General features: G+C 54.8%; 1 protein-coding gene across 1 annotated transcript in view; it reads left to right on the top strand.

The window, feature by feature from the left end:
- LOC140193723 (protein cornichon homolog 2-like) overlaps positions 1–27,018 on the top strand; it is a 34,007-nt gene extending 6,989 nt beyond the window's left edge. The window contains exons 2-3 of the mRNA XM_072250888.1: positions 7,626–7,738; positions 26,871–27,018. Coding sequence (XP_072106989.1) covers positions 7,626–7,738; positions 26,871–27,018 — 261 coding nt within the window. The remainder of the gene's footprint in view (positions 1–7,625; positions 7,739–26,870) is intronic.
- The last annotated feature ends 150 nt before the right edge of the window (positions 27,019–27,168 follow it).

The raw sequence follows: 27,168 nt of genomic DNA, 5'->3' as shown, positions 1-27,168 counted from the left end.
ACATCGTACAACACGACACATGACGATGATCGGTCTGGAACAGTAACCGTGATCACTCACATTGTACAACACGGCACATGACGATGATCGGTCTGGAACAGTAACCGTGATCGCTCACATCGTACAACACGGCACATGACGATGATCGGTCTGGAACAGTAACCGTGATCACTCACATCGTACAACACGGCACATGACGATGATGATGATCGGTCTGGAACAGTAACCGTGATCGCTCACATCATACAACACGGCACATGACGATGATCGGTCTGGAACAGTAACCGTGATCGCTCACGTCATACAACACGGCACATGACGATGATCGGTCTGGAACAGTAACCGTGATCGCTCACATCATACAACACGACACATGACGATGATGATCGGTCTGGAACAGTAACCGTGATCGCTCACATCGTACAACACGACACATGACGATGATCGGTCTGGAACAGTAACCGTGATCGCTCACATCGTACAACACGGCACATGACAATGATCGGTCTGGAACAGTAACCGTGATCGCTCACATCGTACAACACGGCACATGACGATGATCGGTCTGGAACAGTAACCGTGATCACTCACATCATACAACACGGCACATGACGATGATGATCGGTCTGGAACAGTAACCGTGATCGCTCACATCGTACAACACGGCACATGACGATGATCGGTCTGGAACAGTAACCGTGATCACTCACATCGTACAACACGGCACATGACGATGATGATCGGTCTGGAACAGTAACCGTGATCGCTCACATCGTACAACACGGCACATGACGATGATCGGTCTGGAACAGTAACTGTGATCACTCACATCGTACAACACGGCACATGACGATGATGATCGGTCTGGAACAGTAACCGTGATCGCTCACATCGTACAACACGGCACATGACGATGATGATCGGTCTGGAACAGTAACCGTGATCACTCACATCGTACAACACGGCACATGACGATGATGATCGTTCTGGAACAGTAACCGTGATCGCTCACGTCATACAACACGGCACATGACGATGATCGGTCTGGAACAGTAACCGTGATCACTCACATCGTACAACACGGCACATGACGATGATCGGTCTGGAACAGTAACCGTGATCGCTCACATCATACAACACGACACATGACGATGATCGGTCTGGAACAGTAACCGTGATCGCTCACATCATACAACACGACACATGACGATGATCGGTCTGGAACAGTAACGGTGATCGCTCACGTCATACAACACGACACATGACGATGATCGGTCTGGAACAGTAACTGTGATCGCTCACATCGTACAATACGGCACATGACGATGATCGGTCTGGAACAGTAACCGTGATCGCTCACATCGTACAACACGGCACATGACGATGATCGGTCTGGAACCGTAACCGTGATCACTCACATTATACAACACGGCACATGACGATGATGATCGGTCTGGAACAGTAACCGTGATCGCTCACGTCATACAACACGGCACATGACGATGATGATCGGTCTGGAACAGTAACCGTGATCGCTCACGTCATACAACACGGCACATGACGATGATCGGTCTGGAACAGTAACCGTGATCGCTCACATCATACAACACGACACAACATGACGATGATCGTTCTGGAACAGTAACCGTGATCACTCACATCGTACAACACGGCACATGACGATGATCGGTCTGGAACAGTAACCGTGATCGCTCACATCGTACAACACGGCACATGACGATGATCGGTCTGGAACAGTAACCGTGATCGCTGACGTCATACAACACGGCACATGACGATGATCGGTCTGGAACAGTAACCGTGATCACTCACATCGTACAACACGGCACATGACGATGATCGGTCTGGAACAGTAACCGTGATCGCTCACGTCATACAACACGGCACATGACGATGATCGGTCTGGAACAGTAACCGTGATCGCTCACATAATACAACACGACACATGACGATGATCGGTCTGGAACAGTAACCGTGATCGCTCACATCATACAACACGACACATGACGATGATCGGTCTGGAACAGTAACCGTGATCGCTCACGTCATACAACACGACACATGAAGATGATCGGTCTGGAACAGTAACCGTGATCGCTCACGTCATACAACACGGCACATGACGATGATCGGTCTGGAACAGTAACCGTGATCGCTCACATCATACAACACGACACATGACGATGATCGGTCTGGAACAGTAACGGTGATCGCTCACGTCATACAACACGACACATGACGATGATCGGTCTGGAACAGTAACCGTGATCACTCACATCATACAACACGGCACATGACGATCATGATCGGTCTGGAACAGTAACCGTAATCGCTCACGTCATACAACACGGCACATGACGATGATCGGTCTGGAACAGTAACCGTGATCGCTCACGTCATACAACACGGCACATGACGATGATGATCGGTCTGGAACAGTAACCGTGATCACTCACATCGTACAACACGGCACATGACGATGATCGGTCTGGAACAGTAACCGTGATCACTCACATCGTACAACACGGCACATGACGATGATCGGTCTGGAACAGTAACCATGATCACTCACATCGTACAACACGGCACATGACGATGATCGGTCTGGAACAGTAACCGTGATCGCTCACATCATACAACACGGCACATGACGATGATCGGTCTGGAACAGTAACCGTGATCGCTCACATCGTACAACACGGCACATGACGATGATCGGTCTGGAACAGTAACCGTGATCGCTCACATCGTACAACACGGCACATGATGATGATCGGTCTGGAACAGTAACCGTGATCGCTCACATCGTACAACATGGCACATGACGATGATCGGTCTGGAACAGTAACTGTGATCGCTCACATCGTACAACACGGCACATGACGATGATCGGTCTGGAACAGTAACTGTGATCGCTCACATCGTACAACACGGCACATGACGATGATCGGTCTGGAACAGTAACCGTGATCGCTCACATCATACAACACGACACATGACGATGATCGGTCTGGAACAGTAACCGTGATCACTCACATCGTACAACACGGCACATGACGATGATGATGATCGATCTGGAACAGTAACCGTGATCGCTCACATCGTACAACACGACACATGACGATGATCGGTCTGGAACAGTAACCGTGATTGCTCACATCGTACAACACGGCACATGACGATGATCGGTCTGGAACAGTAACCGTGATCGCTCACGTCCTACAACACGACACATGACGATGATCGGTCTGGAACAGTAACCGTGATCGCTCACATCGTACAACACGGCACATGACGATGATCGGTCTGGAACAGTAACCGTGATCGCTCACATCGTACAACACGACACATGACGATGATCGGTCTGGAACAGTAACCGTGAACGCTCACATCGTACAACACGACACATGACGATGATCGGTCTGGAACAGTAACCGTGATCGCTCACATCGTACAACACGGCACATGACGATGATCGGTCTGGAACAGTAACCGTGATCGCTCACATCGTACAACACGGCACATGACGATGATCGGTCTGGAACAGTAACCGTGATCACTCACATCGTACAACACGGCACATGACGATGATGATGATCGGTCTGGAACAGTAACCGTGATCGCTCACATCATACAACACGGCACATGACGATGATCGGTCTGGAACAGTAACCATGATCGCTCACGTCATACAACACGGCACATGACGATGATCGGTCTGGAACAGTAACCGTGATCGCTCACATCATACAACACGACACATGACGATGATGATCGGTCTGGAACAGTAACCGTGATCGCTCACATCGTACAACACGACACATGACGATGATCGGTCTGGAACAGTAACCGTGATCACTCACATCGTACAACACGGCACATGACGATGATGATCGGTCTGGAACAGTAACCGTGATCGCTCACATCGTACAACACGGCACATGACGATGATCGGTCTGGAACAGTAACCGTGATCGCTCACATCGTACAACACGACACATGACGATGATCGGTCTGGAACAGTAACCGTGATCGCTCACATCGTACAACACGACACATGACGATGATCGGTCTGGAACAGTAACTCTGATCGCTCACATCATACAACACATGACGATGATCGGTCTGGAACAGTAACTGTGATCACTCACATCGTACAACACGGCACATGACGATGATGATCGGTCTGGAACAGTAACCGTGATCGCTCACATCGTACAACACGGCACATGACGATGATGATCGGTCTGGAACAGTAACCGTGATCACTCACGTCATACAACACGGCACATGACGATGATCGGTCTGGAACAGTAACCGTGATCACTCACATCGTACAACACGGCACATGACGATGATCGGTCTGGAACAGTAACCGTGATCGCTCACATCGTACAACACGGCACATGACGATGATCGGTCTGGAACAGTAACCGTGATCGCTCACATCGTACAACACGGCACATGACGATGATCGGTCTGGAACAGTAACCGTGATCACTCACATCGTACAACACGGCACATGACGATGATGATGATCGGTCTGGAACAGTAACTGTGATCGCTCACGTCATACAACACGACACATGATGATGATCGGTCTGGAACAGTAACCGTGATCACTCACATCGTACAACACGGCACATGACGATGATTGGTCTGGAACAGTAACCGTGATCACTCACGTCCTACAACACGACACATGACGATGATGATGATCGGTCTGGAACACTGAAGATTCACTCTCCACAGATGCTGACTGAACTGCTGAGTATTTGCAGCACATCTCATTTTAGTTCAGAGTTTCAACCACCTTCTCTCTGTTGCTTCTCAAGCCATGCAACAAATAGCCCGATAATTTGTTTCCAGTGATTGCCCAGAAAACTAGTAAGGGACAATTATCCATCCCCCGCTGTGTGGTGGAGTTACACTCAGTACAGGAATGGAACTGACTTTTAAGATTCATCCATGTGGAAACTGTGTGTGTTCACCCTGAGGGGTGCTCAAGGACATGGTAGTGTAGTGGTTAACACAACGTTTTACAGTACCAGTGACCCGGGTTCGATTCCCACCGCACAGTAGTGTAGTGGTTAGCACAACGTTTTACAGTCCCAGCGACCCGGGTTCGATTCCCATCGCACTGTAGTGTAGTGGTTAGCACAACGTTTTACAGTCCCAGCGACCCGGGTTCGATTCCCATCGCACGGTAGTGTAGTGGTTAACACAACGTTTTACAGTACCAGCGACCCGGGTTCGATTCCCATCGCACGGTAGTGTAGTGGTTAACACAACGTTTTACATTACCAGTGACCCGGGTTCGATTCCCATCGCACGGTAGTGTAGTGGTTAGCACAACGTTTTACAGTACCAGCGACCCGGGTTCGATTCCCATCGCACGGTAGTGTAGTGGTTAGCACAACGTTTTACAGTCCCAGCGACCCGGGTTCGATTCCCATCGCACGGTAGTGTAGTGGTTAACACAACGTTTTACAGTCCCAGCGACCCGGGTTCGATTCCCATCGCACGGTAGTGTAGTGGTTAACACAACGTTTTACAGTCCCAGCGACCCGGGTTCGATTCCCATCGCACGGTAGTGTAGCGGTTAACACAACGTTTTACATTACCAGTGACCCGGGTTCGATTTCCATCGCACGGTAGTGTAGTGGTTAGCACAACGTTTTACATTACCAGTGACCCGGGTTCGATTCCCATCGCACGGTAGTGTAGTGGTTAACACAACGTTTTACAGTACCGGTGACCCGGGTTCGATTCCCATCGCACGGTAGTGTAGTGGTTAGCACAACGTTTTACAGTCCCAGCGACCCGGGTTCGATTCCCATCGCACGGTAGTGTAGTGGTTAACACAACGTTTTACATTACCAGTGACCCGGGTTCCATTCCCATCGCACGGTAGTGTAGTGGTTAACACAACGTTTTACAGTCCCAGCGACCCGGGTTCGATTCCCATCGCACGGTAGTGTAGTGGTTAACACAACGTTTTACAGTCCCAGTGACCCGGGTTTGATTCCCATCGCACGGTAGTGTAGTGGTTAACACAACGTTTTACATTACCAGCGACCCGGGTTCGATTCCCATCGCACGGTAGTGTAGTGGTTAACACAACGTTTTACAGTACCGGTGACCCGGGTTCGATTCCCATCGCACGGTAGTGTAGTGGTTAGCACAACGTTTTACAGTCCCAGCGACCCGGGTTCGATTCCCATCGCACTGTAGTGTAGTGGTTAACACAACGTTTTACAGTACCGGTGACCCGGGTTCGATTCCCATCGCACGGTAGTGTAGTGGTTAGCACAACGTTTTACAGTACCAGTGACCCGGGTTCGATTCCCATCGCACGGTAGTGTAGTGGTTAACACAACGTTTTACAGTACCAGTGACCCGGGTTCGATTCCCATCGCACGGTAGTGTAGTGGTTAACACAACGTTTTACATTACCAGTGACCCGGGTTCGATTCCCATCGCACGGTAGTGTAGTGGTTAGCACAACGTTTTACAGTACCGGTGACCCGGGTTCGATTCCCATCGCACGGTAGTGTAGTGGTTAGCACAACGTTTTACAGTCCCAGCGACCCGGGTTCGATTCCCATCGCACGGTAGTGTAGTGGTTAACACAACGTTTTACAGTCCCAGCGACCCGGGTTCGATTCCCATCGCACGGTAGTGTAGTGGTTAGCACAACGTTTTACAGTCCCAGCGACCCGGGTTCGATTCCCATCGCACGGTAGTGTAGTGGTTAACACAACGTTTTACAGTCCCAGCGACCCAGGTTCAATTCTCACCACAACATTCCCAAGATTATTACCTTTGTGATCCTGCTTCTCAGCTTCCTTCTTATCTCCCTGTATTCTGCTTTCAGGACCTCCACCCGTTTTCTACCTCTATCGTTGGTACCAATATGTACCACGATCTCTGGCTGCTCACCCTCCCATTTCAGGATATTGTGGACACGCTCAGAAACATCACGAACCCTGGCACCTGGGAGGCAAACTACCATCTGTGTTTCTATTTTCTTGCCCACAGGATCGCCTGTCTGGCCCCCTGATAGAGGTCCCTATCACTGCTGCCATCCTCTTCCTTTCCCTACCCTTCTGAGCCACAGGGCCAGACTCTGTGCCAGAGGCACGGCCACTGTTGTTTCCCATGGGTAGGAACACAGCCCCACCAACAGCACTCAAAATGGAGTACTTATTGTTAAGGGGGACGGCCACAGGGGTACTCTCCAGTATCTCACTCTTGCCCTTCCCTCTCCTGATGTTCACCCACTCAGCTGTCTCCTGTGACGAACTGCCTGTAGCTCCTGTCTGTCACATCCTCACTATTCCAAACAAATCGAAGGCCATCGAGCTGCAACTCCAGTTCCCTGACTCGGTCTCTGAGGAGCTGCAGCTCGATGCACGTGGTGTAGATGTGGCCGTCAGGGAGGCTGGGAGTCTCCAGGACATCTCACATCTGACACCTGGAGCAGAAGACTGGCCTCGCTACTCTTGTTAGAGGGGGAACTGTTTGAACTCGGATAATAAATGTACGTTGAACTTTGAAGTCAGCACTGATTGCTGTCTGCTCTGTCTGCCTTCGTGTTTCAGCTCGTTCTACCGGAATATTCCATCCACGGCCTGTTCTGTGTCATGTTCACCTGTGCGGGAGAGTGGGTGACCCTGGGACTGAACATTCCACTGCTGTTCTACCATCTCTGGAGGTGAGTGTCTGCTGTGGGACGTGCTCACAACTTCCTGGGGCAGTTGTCCCAAAAACTCACCGACACCAGGACTGAGGGATTTCAGATCCAGATCCTCTACACCATCCCATCACACACTCCCGGGGTCAGACACAGAGTGAATCTCCCTCCACACTGTCCCATCACACACTCCCGGGGTCAGACACAGAGTGAATCCCCCTCCACACCGTCCCATCACACACTCCCGGGGTCAGACACAGAGTGGAGCTCCCTCTGCACCGTCCCATCACACACTCCCGGGGTCAGACACAGAGTGAAGCTCCCTCCACACCGTCCCATCACACACTCCCGGGGTCAGACACAGAGTGAAGCTCCCTCCACACTGTCCCATCACACACTCCCGGGGTCAGACACAGAGTGAATCTCCCTCCACACTGTCCCATCACACTCTCCCGGGGTCAGACACAGAGTGAAGCTTCCTCTACACCGTCCCCACACACACTCCCGGGGTCAGACACAGAGTGAATCTCCCTCCACACTGTCCCATCACACACTCCCGGGGTCAGACACAGAGTGAATCTCCCTCCACACCGTCCCATCACACACTCCCAGGATCAGACACAGAGTGAATCTCCCTCCACACTGTCCCATCACACACTCCCGGGGTCAGACACAGAGTGAAGCTTCCTCTACACCGTCCCGTCACACACTCCCGGGGTCAGACACAGAGAGGAGCTGTGCTGACTGAGCTGGGAGAAATCGAGGCAAAACTACTGGATAAAGTTCGTGGAATACTTTGGAGGTGGCTCTAAAAGTCTCTTGAACAATCGAGTGAGTGACGGCGCTGGTGAAGAAACTCGGTGTGCAGTTTTACTGCCGGTTTGGGCTGGGTTTGTTGGCGGCTGCTAACTGCATAGCTCCCAGCTGCGGCCGCTGGCAACTCGCCAGGAAGCCGGTTCGCTCCAAAACCGGAGGCAAACGCCGTCGTTCCCCCCATTGACAGCGGGGTAACGTTCCTCCTCCATTGTTTTTCCTGATTTTCGTCCGGTGTTGGTGCCGAAGCATCTGGAAGGACGTTTCGGCCTCTCCCGGCCTGGGTCTCTGCAAGTCCGACGGAGCCTTTCCTGGCGTCGAGCCAGCGAGGAACTGTCGACTGCAAACTTTCCCGGCCAGTTATTCGACTCGTTCCAGGACTTCTAACCGGCACCGCTGTAGGATTCTCGGACTGGAAAGAGCGCCAGCATGCCGGACCGGTCTCCAGGGAGTCGCGGGCCTTCGGGGAGTTACGCAAGGGCGGCTGCCTCCCCGGCCTCGGACAACGCCCTGTTTCGGTCGGTGAAGGTGGAACGTGGGGTGCAATGTATTTTGCGCCCTGGAATGACACTAGAAAAGTGTACGGAGGCAATGGAGGACCTTGTTGGGAAAGGTGGTATTCTGGCCACCGAGAAGGAGTTTGGAAAGGCGGTGTTTTATCTGGTGAATGAAGAGCTAGTGCACCGGGCCCTAAGCAGGGAGTCACGGTAGACAACATCTTTTTACCTATGGAGCTGGTGACGGCCCCCACGCAACGTATCGTGCTTGGGCATGTTAAGCCTTTCATTCCAAATGAGGACTTGCTACCCCCACTGGCCCGTTTAGGGCAAGTAAGGTCGGAGATCACTGCCATCCGACACAAATTTAAGAGACGCACCCTCCGCACCGTAATCTCTTTCCGGCGTCAGGTATTCATGCAGCTGGAAAGGGAGGACGATGTTGAGGGCCGGTTTACTGTCCGGCATGAGGGAGTGGATTATCAGGTGTACTGGAGCTCCGAGCGCCCGCGGTGCCATGCGTGCAGGGGGGTGGGGCACTTTCGGAGGGACTGTCCTGCCGGCCGGAACCCGAGGGAGCCCATTTCGGGCACCAGTGCCCCAGCTACCTCTGCCCCTGATCCTACTCCTGCACGTGCATCTGCGCCTGCATCTGACCCTGCCCCCGCCCGTAATCCTGCCCCAGCCCCTCACCCTGCCCCTGCCCCTACCCCTACCTCTACTCCTACGGTTGGGTCGGTCCCTGCTCCTCTCCCTGTGGTTCGGGTGGGGGACGGGGTGGAGTCTGTGCGGAGTAAGAAGGCAAAGGGGAAATCCAAACACAGTAAGAAGCGGGCCTTTGAGGCTGCAGAGCTCACGCCCATTTCGCCTGAAGTGGAGCGTGGGGCTCGGGGAGGTGCGCTAGCAGACGGGGCGATGGAAACAGAGAGCGCCGCCCCATCGGTGAAGCCTGCACCTGTGTGCTCCTCCGGTGTGAAGAGGAGAAGGGAACGTTCCCGCAAGAGGGCAGGGGATGTAGATGCGGAGGAGTCCCAGGAAGGGGTGGGAATCCGGGTAGGGGTTGGTTCTAAACCTGAGTCCCCAGATGTAGCCACCAGTCCTGGGGAAGATGGTGTGGTTGTGCAAATAGCTTGTGATAGCCCTGTTTGCACCAATGAGGCAGCCCTGGAGGCCTCCACCCAGGACCTACAAGTCAGCGCCTCTCTGGAGGCCAGTGTACCGAATAATGTAAGAGGAGACGAGACAAAGCGCTCTCATTCTCAGCACCAGGCTGCTTGTGAATCCCTTGGACCAAAGGTGCCGGGTTCCCCTCTATGCCTGCCCCCTGGGGAGGGCGTTTTTCTGTGCACGTCGACCCCAGCAATTAATGACTTGCAGGGAGTCCCTGGGGATTGTCCCTCCACTGTCGCAAATGTGGATGAGGCTGATGCGACGGTGGAGCGGGCAGGTAAGAGCGAGGTGCCCGCTGCGCGGTATGGGTCACAAGCGCAGCCATCTTTTGGAACATGCGGGGAGGCCGATGGGGATTCTGTCTGCAGTGACGGGTTGGAGGGGGACTCTTTCGATAGTGAAATAATGGACATCCTCACCCCTCCTGAGAAGTCCCCATTGATACCTGTAGAGGAAATTAAGCATTTTATTCTTACCTCTGAGGGTGCCAAGCACCGGCCTCAACTAGCCTCGCTACGCTGGCCCAGCATGCCGAGGCTGGTGAGGTCCCTGCGAGTCATCCTCGGACGAAAGGGAAAGGGAAAGAGGAATGCGGTGGCGGGGAACGACAGACGGCAACTAAAATCCTTCCTAGATGACCTAGTAAGGGACATTAGAGGGAGAAGCAGCCTCGCTCCTACGGGGGATGGTGGGTCACAGGGTGTCGCTGGTACCGCTCGAGCCCGGAAGGCAAAAAGTAACCTTGCTTTCTTTCCGGACAGTGTGGTGGAGGGCGCCTCCGCTCTCACCGAAATGGGCACAGCTGCTGAGACCTAGTGTGCTCCCGCCATGAAGCTTACCATAGCTAGTCTCAACGTAAACGGCAGCAGGGGTCCTCTTCGCAGGCATAACAATCTCTCAGCCCTCAGGGATGGGCGGTATACGGTGAGTTTCCTGCAGGAAACCCATACCATCCCTGGGGACGAGTCTGCTTGGCTCCTGGAGTGGCGGGGCGGGGTCCACATGAGCCACCTCAGCTCCATTTCTAGCGGGGTGGCGATCCTGTTGGCCCCGACCTTCCAGCCAGTAACTGAAAGAGTCCAGGACGTTGTGCCCGGCCGTCTGCTCCACCTGGTTGTGCGCCTGGATGGCGTACCATTGCATTTTATCAATGTGTATGCTCCCAGGCGCGGTGTGATGCAGACGCGCCTATTCTGCCAGCTGTCCACCCTGCTGAGCTCCATCGATCCTGAGGATTGCGTCATCCTCGGGGGAGATTTCAATTGTACCCTCGAGGCGGAGGACCGTTCGGGCCTCCAACGCGACCCAGCATCGGCAAAAAAGTTAAAGGAGCTAGTCGGCTCCTTTGACTTGGTGGACAGCTGGCGGAATCTTCACCCCAACTCTAGCGCCTTCTCGAGAAGGTCTAGAGAAGGAGGTTCCAGGATAGACCGCATTTACATCTCTCGGGCCTACGTCTCCCGCGTGTCGGCGTCCTCCATGCAGCCGGTGTCGTGCTCGGATCATCACCTTGTGTGGATGGAATTTATTCCACTACACCCTCGGGTGGGATCCGGGTACTGGCATTTTAACAACCGGCTGCTGGAGGACAGCCGATTCCGGGATTCGTTCCGAGCTTTCTGGGTCTCCTGGAAGGAGAGGCGAAGAGATTTCTGCTCCCTACGGCTATGGTGGGATGTGGGCAAAGCCCACATCCGGTTTTTATGTCGGGAGTACACTAGGGGGTCGACAAAGAGGCGGAGCTCTGAGGTTGAGCGGCTTGAGAGAGCGTTGCTTGACCTGGAGTCCCGCCTCGGTCCAACCGCTGGAGACCAACAGCTGTGGCAGGAATACCAGGAGAAGAAGGACGCACTAAGGAACCTGCAGCTTCAGCAGTCCCGAGGTGCGTACGTGAGGTCACGGATCCAAATGCTGCAGGATTTGGACCGTGGCTCACCCTTCTTCTACTCGTTGGAAAGGTGGCGGGGAGTTCAAAAGCAGCTAGTGGAGCTGCTGGCTGCCGATGGCTCCTCCATCACGGACCCTGATGGAATTAACAACGAGGTCCGTTCTTTCTATCGGTCCTTATTCTCGCCTGATCCGTCAAATGCGGAGGCGTGTAATGAGGTCTGGGAGGATTTGCCGAAGGTCAGCCCAGAGGACGCAGTGCGTCTGGATGCCCCCCTGACTCGGGAGGAGCTGTCCACTGCCCTTCGGCAACTCCGGAGGGGCAAGTCCCCTGGTTTGGATGGACTGAGTGTTGAGTTTTATCAGGCTTTTTGGGATGTCCTGGGGGATGATTACAGCCTTGTCCTAGGGGAGAGCCTAGCCACTGGAGAAATGCCCCTCTCATGGCGGAGAGCTGTTGTGGTCCTACTGCCCAAGAAGGGAGACCTCCGCCTGCTAAAGAACTGGCGGCCGGTCTCCCTCTTGTGCGTGGACTACAAGATCTTCGCCCGGGCAATGGCCAACCGTCTGGGTTCGGTAATTGGACAGGTGGTCCATCCTGACCAATCTTATACAGTCCCGGGCCGCTCCATCCAGGACAATGTCCACCTAGTACGGGACCTGATCCACCTACTCCAGGAGACTGGGACCCCGGCAGCGTTTCTTTCTCTTGACCAGGAGAAGGCTTTTGACCGGGTGGACCACAGTTTCCTGGTGGGCACCCTGCAGGCTTTTGGGCTCGGACCACACTTTGTGGCCCGAGTTCGGCTCCTGTACTCTGCCGCAGAGTGCCTAGTTAAAATTAATGGATCATTGACAGGACCTATCCACTTCTGAAGAGGAGTGCGTCAAGGGTGCCCCATGTCCGGTCAACTGTATGCGATCTGTGTCGAGCCATTCCTCGGCCTTCTTCGGCGAAGGCTGACAGGTCTGGTTCTGCGCGAACCGGACATGGGGGTCGTCCTCTCGGCCTACACCGATGACGTACTCCTCATGATGACAGACCCCTGTGACCTGCGGAGGATGCGCCAGTGCCAAGATGTTTTCTCGGCGGCATCCTCCGCCAGGATCAACTGGGCGAAATGTTCCGGACTCTTAGTAGGCCAGTGGCAGGTGGACTCCCTGCCGGAGGAGATGAGAGCTTTTGAGTGGAGCACCAGACGTCTTCTCTATCTGGGAGTCTACCTGAGTCCTTCTGGGGAGACCTGGCTGGCGAACTGGCAGGACCTGGAGACAAAGGTCATGGCCCGGCTAGGGCGCTGGTCAGGCCTTCTCAGGGTGCTTTCCTATCGAGGCAGGGTGGTGGTCATAAACCAGCTGGTGGCCTCCATGTTGTGGTACCGGATGGTCACCTTGGCCCCCCCTGCCCCTTTTGTCGCAAGAATGCAGAGGAAGCTAGTGGACTTCTTCTGGGGAAACAGGAAGCACTGGGTCTCTGCAGCGGTTCTGAGTCTCCCAGAAGGAGAGGGCGGACAGTCGCTGGTGTGTTTACGCACACGACTGGCGGCTCTCCGCCTCAGGACGCTGCAGAGATTCCTGTACGCCGAGCACCCTCCCAGGTGGCACGTGTTGGCGACTTTCTTCCTCCGGAGGGGCTGCTGTCTTGCCGAAGATATGCAGCTACCACCGGCGGGCGTCAGCCGTGCTGCTTTGCAGAGGCTGCCCGGCTTCTATCAGGACCTACTGAGAGTCTGGAACATGGTTGCCTCAGGCCGGGAATCCCCTCCTCTGGCAGAGGGCGGGGTCCTGGCCGACCCTTGCCCTGTCTCAACGGATGTCAGTGCGGCTCAGGTGTGTGGAACGACTCGGGCTGAGCTGCTCGTCGGGCCCAGGCCCCGCAGCCTTACCCGAGAGACGAATCCACACAACTTGAGCCGTCTTTCATCAACACCCACAATCCCATTTAGGGATGCAGGCAGGAGGTACCTTTATGGGCTGCTGCTCCACACCCTCCACTTCCTAGCATTTGTCCACCGTCCCGACACGCCATGGCGGTCGGTCTTTCCACCTGGAGGTGAGGGGGGTCCCCAGTGGAAGTCCCTCTACAAGGGAGTCCTTCCCATGCACCTTGGGGATCTCGGCTGGAGGGTGCTGCATAAAGCGGTGCCCTGCAATAAGTTCTTTAGTTTGTACACGGATCTCCCAGCCGCGTGTCACTTCTGCGGGCTGGAGGAGACCGTGTACCATATGTACGTGGAGTGTGTGAGGCTGCAGCCCCTTTTCGCGTATTTGCGTGGGCTGCTTCTCGCCTTCTGGTTGCATTTCAGTCCCACCCAATTCATATATGGTCATCCAGTAAGGAGGGGGGCACAGAGGGATGAGGATGTCCTTGTCAACTTGCTCCTGGGGCTGGCGAAAATTGCCATCCGTGGCTCCTGGAAAAGGGTGGCAGGAGGTTCTCCCCGGGCGGACTGCCTGGCTATGTTTAGGGGGTATGTTCGAGCCCGGGTGAACATTGAAAAGGAATACGCACAGTCCACGGCGACCGTCGAGATGTTCCGGGACCGTTGGGCTCCGCGGGGTGTAAATGCCATCATTGACGAGGATGGCAATATATTGGTTTAACATGTATTGTCTGTTTGTAGTGTAGTAAATGTGTTATTCACTGGGTTTGTAAATATTGTATGGCACCGACATTTGTAATAAAGAATTAAACAAAAAAAAAAAAAAAAAAAAAAAAAAAAAAAAAAAAGGGGTCAGACACAGAGTGAATCACTCTCCACACCGCCCCATCACACATTCCCGGGGTCAGACACAGAGTGAAGCTCCCTCCGCACCGTCCCATCACTCACTCCCGGGGTCACACACAGAGTGAATCCCCCTCTACACTGTCCCATCACACACTCCCGGGGTCAGACACAGAGTGAAGCTTCCTCCACACCGTCCCATCACACACTCCCGGGGTCAGACACAGAGTGAATCTCCCTCCACACTGTCCCATCACACACTCCCGGGGTCAGACACAGAGTGAATCCCCCTCCACACCGTCCCATCACACACTCCCGGGGTCAGACACAGAGTGGAGCTCCCTCTGCACCGTCCCATCACACACTCCCGGGGTCAGACACAGAGTGAAGCTCCCTCCACACCGTCCCATCACACACTCCCGGGGTCAGACACAGAGTGAAGCTCCCTCCACACTGTCCCATCACACACTCCCGGGGTCAGACACAGAGTGAATCTCCCTCCACACTGTCCCATCACACTCTCCCGGGGTCAGACACAGAGTGAAGCTTCCTCTACACCGTCCCCACACACACTCCCGGGGTCAGACACAGAGTGAATCTCCCTCCACACTGTCCCATCACACACTCCCGGGGTCAGACACAGAGTGAAGCTCCCTCCACACCGTCCCATCACACACTCCCAGGGTCACACACAGAGTGAAGCTCCCTCCACACTGTCCCATCACACACTCCCGGGGTCAGACACAGAGTGAAGCTCCCTCCACACCGTCCCATCACACACTCCCAGGATCAGACACAGAGTGAATCTCCCTCCACACCGTCCCATCACACACTCCCGGGGTCAGACACAGAGTGAAGCTCCCTCCACACTGTCCCATCACACTCTCCCGGGGTCAGACACAGAGTGAAGCTCCCTCCACACCATCCCATCCCACACTCCCGGGGTCAGACACAGAGTGAATCTCCCTCCACACCATCCCATCACACACTCCCGGGGTCAGACACAGAGTGAAGCTCCCTCCACACTGTCCCATCACACTCTCCCAGGGTCAGACACAGAGTGAATCTTTCTGCACGCCGTCCCATCACACACTCCCGGGATCAGACACAGAGTGAATCTCCCTCCACACTGTCCCATCACACTCTCCCAGGGTCAGACACAGAGTGAATCTTTCTGCACACTGTCCCATCACACACTCCCAGGGTCAGACATAGCATCGGGCTGTTCTGATTCAGCTGGTAGAAATCGAGGAAAAACTGTTGTATTTAGGTCGTGAGATACATTGGACATGATTCGAATTGTCTCTTGGACATGTGAGTGAGAGGCTGTTTTAGTGTGGAAGCTTCATTTGGAGTTTTTCTGCCAGTTTGTAGTCGGTTTGTTGGTGGCTGCTAACTGCGTAGCACCCAGCTGCAGCCGCTGGCAACTCGCCAGGAAGCCGTTTTGCTCCAAAAACCGGAGACAAATGCCGTTGTTCCCCCACTAACATCGGGACAACGTCCTTCCACCTTTATCGTCGTGATTCTTGTTCGGTGTAGGGGCCGGAGCATCTGTTGAGAGGTCTTGACCTCTCACGGCCTGGGAGTTCTGCAGGACCGACGGGGCCTTTCCTGGCGCTGGAATTTCTGGTACCGAGCCAGCAAGGTACTGTCGAGGACAAACTTTTCCGGCCAGTTACTCGACTCGCTGCAGGACTTTATAACTGGCACTGTCGTATATTTCTCGATTCGGAGATAGTGCCAACATGGCAGACCGGTCTCCAGGGAGTCGCGGGCCTTCGGGGAGTTATGCAAAGGCGGCTGCCTCTCCAGCCTCGGGCAATGCCCTGTTTTGGTCGGTGAATGTAAAACACGGGGTGCAATGTATTTTGCGTCCTGGAACTACTCTGGAAAAGTGTGCAGAGGCCATGGAGGACCGGGTGGAAAGGATGTTATTTTGGCCACCGGAAGAGAGTTTGGGAAGGCAGAGTTTTATCTGAGGAATGATGAGTTGGTGCATCAGGCTCTCAGTAGGGAGATCACTGTGGAAACATCATTTTACAGGTGGAGCTGGTGACGGCCCCCACACAACGCTTCGTCCTCAGTCACATTAAACCTTTCATCCCCAACGAGGGCCTGCTTCCCGCACTAGCCTGCTTGGGACAAGTAAAGTCGGAGATAACTGCCATCAGGCACAACTTTAAGAGACACACCCTCCGCACCGTAATCTTGTTCCGGTGTCAGGTGTTCATACAGCTGGAACAGGAGGACAACGTTGAGGGCCGGTTTACTGTCCGGCACGAGGGGGCAGACTATCAGGTGTATTGGGGCTCTGAGAGCCCACGGTGTCATGCGTGCAGGGAGGTGGGGCACTTTCGGAGGGACTGTCCTAACACTCGGAACCCTAGGGGGTCCACTTCAGGCACCAGTGCCCCAGCTACCTCTGCCCCTGTCCCTATTCCTACGTCTGTTTCAGTCCCTGCTCCTGCCCCTGTGGTTCAGGCGGGAGACCTTGAGACTATGTGCAGGGAGATTCAGGTGGGGGACAGGGTGGAGCCTGTGCGGAGTAAGAAAGTGAAGAAGAAGTTCAAACACCCTAAGAAGTCGGCCCCCGAGACCGCAGAGCTCACGCCCATTTCCCCTGAAGTGGAGCGTGGGGCTCGGGGAGGTGCGCAAGCAGACGGGGCAATGGAAAGAGAGAGTACCGCCCCATTGGTGAATCCTGCACCTGTGTGCTCCTCCGGCATAAAGAGGAGAAGGGAATGTTCCCCCAAGGGGGCAGGGAATGTAGATGCGGGGGAGTCCCAGGAAGGGGTGGGAATCCGGGCGGATGTTGGTTCCAAACCTGAGTCCCCAGATGTAGCCACCAGACCTGTGGTAGATGGTGTGGTTGTGCAGAAAGCTTGTGATAGCCCTGTTTGCACAACGAAGACAGACCTGGAGCCCTCCACCCAGGACTCAGTAGTAAGCCCCTCCCTGGAGGCACGTGTATTGAATAATATGAGAGGGGAGGAGACCGAGCCCTCTCACTGTCAGCATCAGGCTGCCGGTGAATCTCTTGGACCAGAGGTGCTGGGGTCCCCTTCATACCTGTCTCCTAGGGAGGGTGATATACTCTGCACGCCGACCCCATCAACTAATAGCCTGCAGGGAGTCCCTGGGGATTATCCCTCCACTGTCGTAACTGTGGATAAGACTGATGCGACGGTGGAGCGGGCAGGTATGAGTGAGGTACCCGCTGCGCAGTGTGGGTCACAATTGCGGCCATCTATTGGAGCACACGAGGAGGAAGATGGGGGATCTATTTGCGGTGACGGGTTGGAGGGAGACTGCTTTGATAGCGAGACATTGGACATCCTCACCCCTCCTGAGAAATCCCCACTGATACCGGTGGAGGAAATCAGAGATTTCATTCTCACCTCTGAGGGTGCAAAGCATCGGCCTCAACTAGCCTCGCTTCGCTGGTCTAGCATGCCGAGGCTGGTGAATTCCCTGCGAGTCATCCTCAGACGGAAGGGAAAGGGGAACAGGAATGCGGTGTCGGGGAACGACAGGCGGCAACTGAAATCTTTCCTGGATGACCTGGTAAGGGACATCAGAGGGAGAAGCAGCCTCGCTCCTACGGGGGATGGTGGGTCACAGCGTAGCGATGGTACCAGTCGGGCCCAGAAAGCAAAAAATATTCTTGGCTATCTTCGGGGTAGTGTGGTAGAGGGCACCTCCGCTCTCAGTGGGGAGGGTACTGGTGCCGAGGCCCTAGTGTGCTCCCGACATGAGACTTACCATAGCTAGTCTAAATGTAAACGGGAGCAGGGGTCCTCTTCGTAGGCATAACAATCTCTCAGTCCTCAGGGATGGGCGGTATGCGGTGAGTTTCCTGCAGGAAACCCATACCATCCCTGGGGACGAGTCTGCTTGGCTCCTGGAGTGGCGGGGCGGGGTCTACATGAGCCACCTCAGCTCCAACTCTGGCGGGGTGGGTATGCTCTGAGGCGCGGTGTGATGCAGACGCGTCTATTCTGTCAGCTGTCCTCTTTGCTGAGTTCCATCAATCCTGGGGACTGCGTCATCCTTGGGGGAGACTTCAATTGTACCCTCGAGGTGGAGGACCGCTCGGGCCTCCAACGCGACCCAGCATCGGCAAAAAAGTTAAAGGAGCTAGTCGGCTCCTTTGACTTGGTGGACAGCTGGCAGAATCTTCACCCCGACTCTAGCGCCTTCTTGAGAAGTGCTAGAGAGGGAGGTTCCCGGATAGACCGCATGTATATCTCTCAAGCTTACGTCTCCCGCGTATCGGCATCCTCCATGCGGCCAGTGTGGTGCTCAGATCATCACCTTGTGTGGGATCCAGGTATTGGCATTTTAACAACCGACTGCTGGAGGACAGCCCTTTCCGGGATTCATTCCGAGTGTTCTGGGTCACCTGGAGGGAGAGACGGAGAGAGTTCTGCTCCCTCCGGCTGTGGTGGAATGTAGGCAAAGCCCACATCCTGTTTTTATGTCGGGAATACACTAGGGGATTGACAAAGAGGCGGGCTCTGAGATTGAGCGGCTTGAGAGAGCATTGCTTGACCTGGAGTCCCGTCTTGGTCCGACCGCTGGAGACCAACAGCTATGGCAGGAATACCAGGAGAAGAAGGACACACTAAGGAATCTGCAGCTCCAGCAGTCCCGAGGTGCGTACGTGAGGTCATGGATCTAAATGCTGCAGGATTTGGACCGTGGCTCACCCTTCTACTCGTTGGAGAAGTGGTGGGGAGTTCAGAAGCAGCTAGTGGAGTTGCTGGCTGCCGATGGCTCCTCCATCACGGACCTCGACGGAATTAACAAAGAAGTCTGTTCATTCTATCGGTCCTTATTCTCGCCAGATCGGTCAAATGCAGAGGCGTGCAATGAGGTCTGGAAGGATTTGCCTAGGGTCAGCCTAGAGGACGCAGTGCGTCTGGACGCTCCCCTGACTCAGGAGGAGCTGTCTACTGCCCTTCGGCAACTCCGGAGGGGCAAGTCCCCTGGCTTAGATGGACTGAGTGTAGAGTTTTATCAGGCTTTCTGGGATGTGCTAGGGGTTGATTACAGCCTTGTCCAAGGGGAGAGCCTAGCCACCGGAGAAATGCCACTCTCATGGTGGAGAGCTGTTGTGGTCCTAATGCCCAAGAAGGGAGACCTCCACCTGCTAAAGAACTGGCGGCCAGTCTTTCTCTTGTGCGTGGACTACAAGATCTTCGCCCGGAGCAATGGCCAACCGTTTGTCATAAGGCGGTGGCTGGGAACGGACCCAAGTGCAAGACACAGACACTGAAGTACTAGGGACAGGACTAGGATACAGGGTGAGGCTAGGACATGGACAGGAAAACCGGGAACCTGGAACAGGACTGGACAATGGAGCTAGGAGCCCGGGCTTGGACTCTGAGCCAGAGACTGGAAAAGGACCCAGAACCTGGGTCTTGCTCTGGCTCAAACCCCAAGAACTAGGCAAGGATGAGACTTGGCAGGAGGCAGGAGCTGGAGACTTCAGGCTTGAGGCTAGAGGCTAGAGGCTTGGCTGGAGACTGAAGGCTGGAGGCTACTCCTGGGCAGGGCGCGGTACTCCTGGGCAGGGCGTGGATCACCACCCGATGAAGCAAGGGTTAGGAAGGGACAGAACCAACCCGTAGGTAACGGCAAGATGGCCTGGCTTACCCGACGGAGACAAGGGACAGGAAGGGACAGAACCAGCCGCAGGGTAATGGCAGACAACCTGACTTACCCGGTGGAGGCCAGGGACAGGAAGGGATCTAGGTGTGGGGTGGCTCCAGGACAAGACAAGGCTTCAGGCAATGCAAGGTGAAACGAGAACTTCAGAGTGAGCCGAGAGTTACCGGCAAGACAAGGCAGGGTTTCAGGCGAGGAAACAGAAAGCAGAGGAAGGGATACAAGGAGTAAGGACAAGAACAATCCAGCAGCCACGCCCTGGTCTCTGAAGGTATTTATGAGCCAGCCCCAACGAGCATCAGCTGCCTCAGTTACCTAACAAGAACAGAAACAGGGTAGACAGGAAAACCTGGGTCGATGGATCCGACCGTGAACTGGAATACGGACTTCATGACTGGACCGTGGACACCGTCCGTGGTCAGCACTGAGACAGGTGATCCATCCTGACCAATCTTACACAGTCCACCTAGGGCGGGACCTGATTCACCTGCAACAGGAGACTGGGTCCCAGGCAGCATTTCTTTCTCTTGACCAGGAGAAGACTTTTGACTGGGTAGACCACAGTTTCCTGGTGGGCACCCTGCAGGCTTTTTGGCCCGGACCACATTTTGAAGCCCAAGTTCGGCTCCTGTACTGTGCCTTGTTAAGATTAACGGATCACTGACAGCACCTATTCCCTTCCGAAGAGGAGTGCGTCAAGGGTGCCCCATGTCTGGTCAATTGTATGCAATCTGTGTCGAGCCATTCCTCAGCCTTCTTCGACGAAGGCTGACGAGTCTGGTTCTGCCTGAACCGGACATGGAGGTCGTCCTCTCGGCCTACGCCGATGACGTACTCCTCATGATGACAGATCCCAATGACCTGCGGAGGATGCGCGAGTGCCAAGATGTTTTCTTGGCGGCATCCTCCGCCAGGATCAACTGGGCGAAATGTTCCGGACTCTTATTAGGCCAGTGGCAGGTGGACTCCCTGCCGGAGGAGATGAGAGCTTTTGAGCGGAGCACCAGATGTCTTCTCTCTCTGGGAGTCTACCTGAGTCCTTCCAGGGAGACCTGGCTGGCGAACTGGCAGGACCTGGAGACAAAGGTCATGGCCCGGCTAGGGCGCTGGTCAGGCCTTCTCAGGGTGCTTTCCTATCGAGGCAGGGTGGTGGTCATAAACCAGCAGGTGGCCTCCATGTTGTGGTACCAGATGGTCACCTTGGCACCACCTGCCCCTATTGTCGCGAGAATGCAGAGGAAGTTAGTGGACTCCTTCTGGGGCAATAGGAAACCCTGGGTCTCTGCAGTGGTTCTGAGTCTCCCAGTAGGAGAGAGCAGACAGTGGCTGGTGTGTGTATGTACGCAACTGGCGGCTCTGTGCCTCAGGACTCTGCAGAGATTCCTGTACGCTGAGCACCCTCCCAGGTGGCACGTGTTGGCGACTTTCTTCCTCCGGAGGGGCTGCTGTCTTCACGAAGATACGCAGCTACCACCGGCGGGCGTCAGCCGTGCTGCTTTGCGGAGTCTGCCCGGCTTCTATCAGGACCTGCTGAGAGTCTGGAGCATGGTTGCCTCAGGCCGGGAATCCCCTCCTCTGGCGGGCGTCAGCCGTGCTGCTTTGCGGAGTCTGCCCGGCTTCTATCAGGACCTGCTGAGAGTCTGAAGCATGGTTGCCTCAGGCCGGGAATCCCCTCCTCTCAACGGATGTCGGCACGGCTCAGGTGTGTGGAACGACTCAGGCTGAGCTGCTCGTCGGGCCCAGGCCCCACAGCCTTACCCGGGACCCGAATCCCCACAACTTGAGCCGTCTTTCATCGACACCCACAATCCCATTCAGGGATGCAAGTAGGAGGTATCTGTATGGGCTGCTGCTCCACACCCTCCACTTCCTAGCCCTTGTCCACCGTCCCGACACGCCATGGCGGTCAGTCTTTCCACCTGGGGGTGAGGAGGGTCCCCAATGGAAGTCTCTTTACGAGGGGGTTCTTCCCATGCACCTTGGGGATCTCGGCTGGAGGGTGCTGCGCAGAGCGGTACCCTGCAATAAGTTTTTTAGTTTGTACACGGATCTCCCAGCCGCGTGTCACTTCTGCGGGCTGGAGGAGACCGTGTTCCATATGTACACGGAATGTGCGAGACTGCAGCCCCTTTTTGCGTATTTGCGTGGGCTGCTTCTCACCTTCTGGTTGCATTTCAGTCCCACCCTATTTATATACGGTCATCCAGTAAGGAGGGGGGCACAGAGGGATGAAGATGTCAACTTGCTCCTGGGGCTGGCGAAAATTGCCATCAGTGGCTCCTGGAAATGGGTGGCTGGAGGATATCCCCGGGCAGACTGCCTGGCGATGTTTAGGGGGTATATTCGTGCTCGGGTGAATATTGAAAAGGAATACGCGCAGTCCACGGCGACCATAGAGGTGTTCCGGGACCGTTGGGCCCGCAGGGTGTAATTGCCATCATTGATGGAGATGGTAATATATTGGTTTAACATGTATTGTCTGTTAGTAGTGAAGTAACTGTGTTAGTCACTGTTTTTGTACATATTGTATAGCACCGATATTTGTAATGAAGAATTTTGTTAAAAAAAAAGGGTCAAACACAGAGTGAAGCTCCCTCCACACTATCCCATCACTCACTCCCGGGGTCAGACACAGAGTGATGCTCCCTCTACACCATCCCATCACACATCACACACTCCCGGGGTCAGACACAGACTGAAACACCCCCACACACGGTCCCATCACACACTCCCGGGTCAGACACAGAGTGAATCTCCCTCCACACTATCCCATCACTCACTCCCGGGGTCAGACACAGAGTAAAGCTCCCTCCACACTATCCCATCACTCACTCCCGGGGTCAGACACAGAGTGAATCTCCCTCCACACTGTCCCATCACACACTCCCGGGGTCAGACACAGCGTGAATCTCCCTCCACACTGTCCCATCACACACTCCCGGGTCAGCCACAGAGTGATGCTCCCTCTACACCGTCCCATCACACATCGCACACCCCCGGGGTCAGACACAGACTGAAACACCCCCACACACGGTCCCATCACACACTCCCGGGGTCAGACACAGAGTGAATCTCCCTCCACACTGTCCCATCACACACTCCCAGGGTCAGACACATGGTGAATCACTCTCCACACCGTCCCATCACACACTCCCAGGGTCAGACACAGAGTGGAGCTCCCTCCACACTGTCCCATCACACACTCCCGGGGTCAGACACAGAGTGAAGATTCCTCCACACCGTCCCATCACACACTCCCGGGGTCAGACACAGAGTGAATCTCCCTCCACACTGTCCCATCACACACTCCCGGGTCAGCCACAGAGTGATGCTCACTCTACACCATCCCATCACACATCGCACACCCCCGGGGTCAGACACAGACTGAAACACCCCCACACACGGTCCCATCACACACTCCCGGGGTCAGACACAGAGTGAATCTCCCTCCACACTGTCCCATCACACACTCCCAGGGTCAGACACATGGTGAATCACTCTCCACACCGTCCCATCACACACTCCCAGGGTCAGACACAGAGTGGAGCTCCCTCCACACTGTCCCATCACACACTCCCGGGGTCAGACACAGAGTGAAGATTCCTCCACACCGTCCCATCACACACTCCCGGGGTCAGACACAGAGTGAATCTCCCTCCACACTGTCCCATCACACACTCCCGGGTCAGCCACAGAGTGATGCTCCCTCTACACCATCCCATCACACATCGCACACCCCCGGGGTCAGACACAGACTGAAACACCCCCACACACGGTCCCATCACACACTCCCGGGGTCAGACACAGAGTGAATCTCCCTCCACACTGTCCCATCACACACTCCCGGGTCAGCCACAGAGTGATGCTCACTCTACACCATCCCATCACACATCGCACACCCCCGGGGTCAGACACAGACTGAAACACCCCCACACACGGTCCCATCACACACTCCCGGGGTCAGACACAGAGTGAATCTCCCTCCACACTGTCCCATCACACACTCCCAGGGTCAGACACATGGTGAATCACTCTCCACACCGTCCCATCACACACTCCCAGGGTCAGACACAGAGTGGAGCTCCCTCCACACTGTCCCATCACACACTCCCAGGGTCAGACACAGAGTGAAGATTCCTCCACACCGTCCCATCACACACTCCCGGGGTCAGACACAGAGTGAATCTCCCTCCACACTGTCCCATCACACACTCCCGGGTCAGCCACAGAGTGATGCTCACTCTACACCATCCCATCACACATCGCACACCCCCGGGGTCAGACACAGACTGAAACACCCCCACACACGGTCCCATCACACACTCCCGGGGTCAGACACAGAGTGAATCTCCCTCCACACTGTCCCATCACACACTCCCAGGGTCAGACACATGGTGAATCACTCTCCACACCGTCCCATCACACAATCCCAGGGTCAGACACAGAGTGGAGCTCCCTCCACACTGTCCCATCACACACTCCCGGGGTCAGACACAGAGTGAAGATTCCTCCACACTGTCCCATCACACACTCCCGGGGTCAGACACAGAGTGAATCTCCCTCCACACTGTCCCATCACACACTCCCGTGTCAGCCACAGAGTGATGCTCCCTCTACACCATCCCATCACACATCGCACACCCCCGGGGTCAGACACAGACTGAAACACCCCCACACACGGTCCCATCACACACTCCCGGGGTCAGACACAGAGTGAATCTCCCTCCACACTGTCCCATCACACACTCCCAGGGTCAGACACATGGTGAATCACTCTCCACACCGTCCCATCACACACTCCCAGGGTCAGACACAGAGTGGAGCTCCCTCCACACTGTCCCATCACACACTCCCGGGGTCAGACACAGAGTGAAGATTCCTCCACACCGTCCCATCACACACTCCCGGGGTCAGACACAGAGTGAATCTCCCTCCACACTGTCCCATCACACACTCCCGGGTCAGCCACAGAGTGATGCTCCCTCTACACCATCCCATCACACATCGCACACCCCCGGGGTCAGACACAGACTGAAACACCCCCACACACGGTCCCATCACACACTCCCGGGGTCAGACACAGAGTGAATCTCCCTCCACACTGTCCCATCACACACTCCCAGGGTCAGACACATGGTGAATCACTCTCCACACCGTCCCATCACACACTCCCAGGGTCAGACACATGGTGAATCACTCTCCACACCGTCCCATCACACACTCCCGGGGTCAGACACAGAGTGAAGATTCCTCCACACCATCCCATCACACACTCATGGGGTCAGGGTCATCACAGATTAATGTTTTCTCTCTGACGTACATATTTGTTGATGGACCATATTTCCGTTGGAAGTTAGGTTTCGCATTGTCCTTCCAGAGGGCAGTGTGACCCGCCTGTTCTCATTGGGAATAGTCGGTCTTGTTGAACCATTCTGGATTTATCAGGGGCTGCTCTGTGTAACCACAGAGACAATGTTCCCCTCTGATTCCAGAGGAGTGCTCTCAGGAGAAGGGGGCATCTGTGCAGACTGCACACGGACATGTTCCCTCTGATCTGATCAAAAATTCGGGTTATCATCGCTCATGTATGTCATTAAATATCTTTTCCTTTTGCTGCAGCAGAACAGTGCAATACCTAAAATTACTGCAGTACTGTGCAAAAGTGTATTTAAACAGCAAAACACCACAATAATCAGGAATTGATAGGATCATTAGATATAGGAGCAGGATAAGGCCATTCGGCCCATCGAGTCTGCTGCGCCATTCCATCATGGCGATTTATTATCCCTCTCAACCCCTTTCCCCTGCCTTCTCCCCATTGATGCCCTGACTAATGAGGAATGTATCCAGCTCCACTTTAAATATACCCAGTGACATAGCCTCCAGAGCGTCTGTGGCAATCAGAATCACCACCGATATACATTTTCAAATTAACATAGGATTATTACACACACAGACCCCTGAGGGGTTCCAAAGGGAATGTGGACAGATGGATCTGTCTTGGGGCAATGGACGTCTCCTGTTCTCTTTTTCCTTGGCACGGTGATGCAGCAGGTAGAAGCACAGCCTTGCTGTGCCAGAGACCAGAGGTTCAACCCCCACCCACCATCACCCCAGTCTCCAGGGTTTCCTCCCACATCCCGCTGATCTGCGGGTTTCTCGGGTTAATTGCCCACAGGAGGGGTACACTCTGCAGGGAGGCCATCCAAATGCCAAGTTCCAAGTGGATATCATAGACCGGACGGGTCGAATGGTCTCCCCGTGAATCGTGGAACACTGTGGGGCCAGTGCACTGCCCCCCGGGGGAATCTCGGCATGCCCTCTGCGTAGAAAGCAGGCATTGCCACGTTGTGTCTGTCAGTAACCCAGCCGCCCCTCGTGTCTCCGCAGGTACTTCCACCGGCCCGCGGACGGCTCGGAGCTGCTGTACGACCCCGCCTCGGTCATGAGTGCCGAGATCCTCAATTACTACCAGAAGGAGTCGTGGTGCAAGCTCTCCTTCTATCTCATCTCCTTCTTCTATTACCTGTACAGGTGAGTGGCGACCTGGCCTCACGCAACACAGAGTCAGGAACAGGCCACACGGTCTCTGCTGTGTGTGTGTGTGTGTGTGTGTGTGTGTGTGTGAGTGTGTGCGTGAGTGTGTGTGTGAGTGTGTCTGTCTGTGTGAGTGTGTGTGTGTGTGTGT

The sequence above is a fragment of the Mobula birostris genome, unplaced genomic scaffold (assembly GCF_030028105.1).
Source record: "Mobula birostris isolate sMobBir1 unplaced genomic scaffold, sMobBir1.hap1 scaffold_748, whole genome shotgun sequence".
NCBI lineage: Eukaryota > Metazoa > Chordata > Chondrichthyes > Myliobatiformes > Myliobatidae > Mobula > Mobula birostris.
This window is presented reverse-complemented; position numbering and strand designations above follow the sequence as displayed.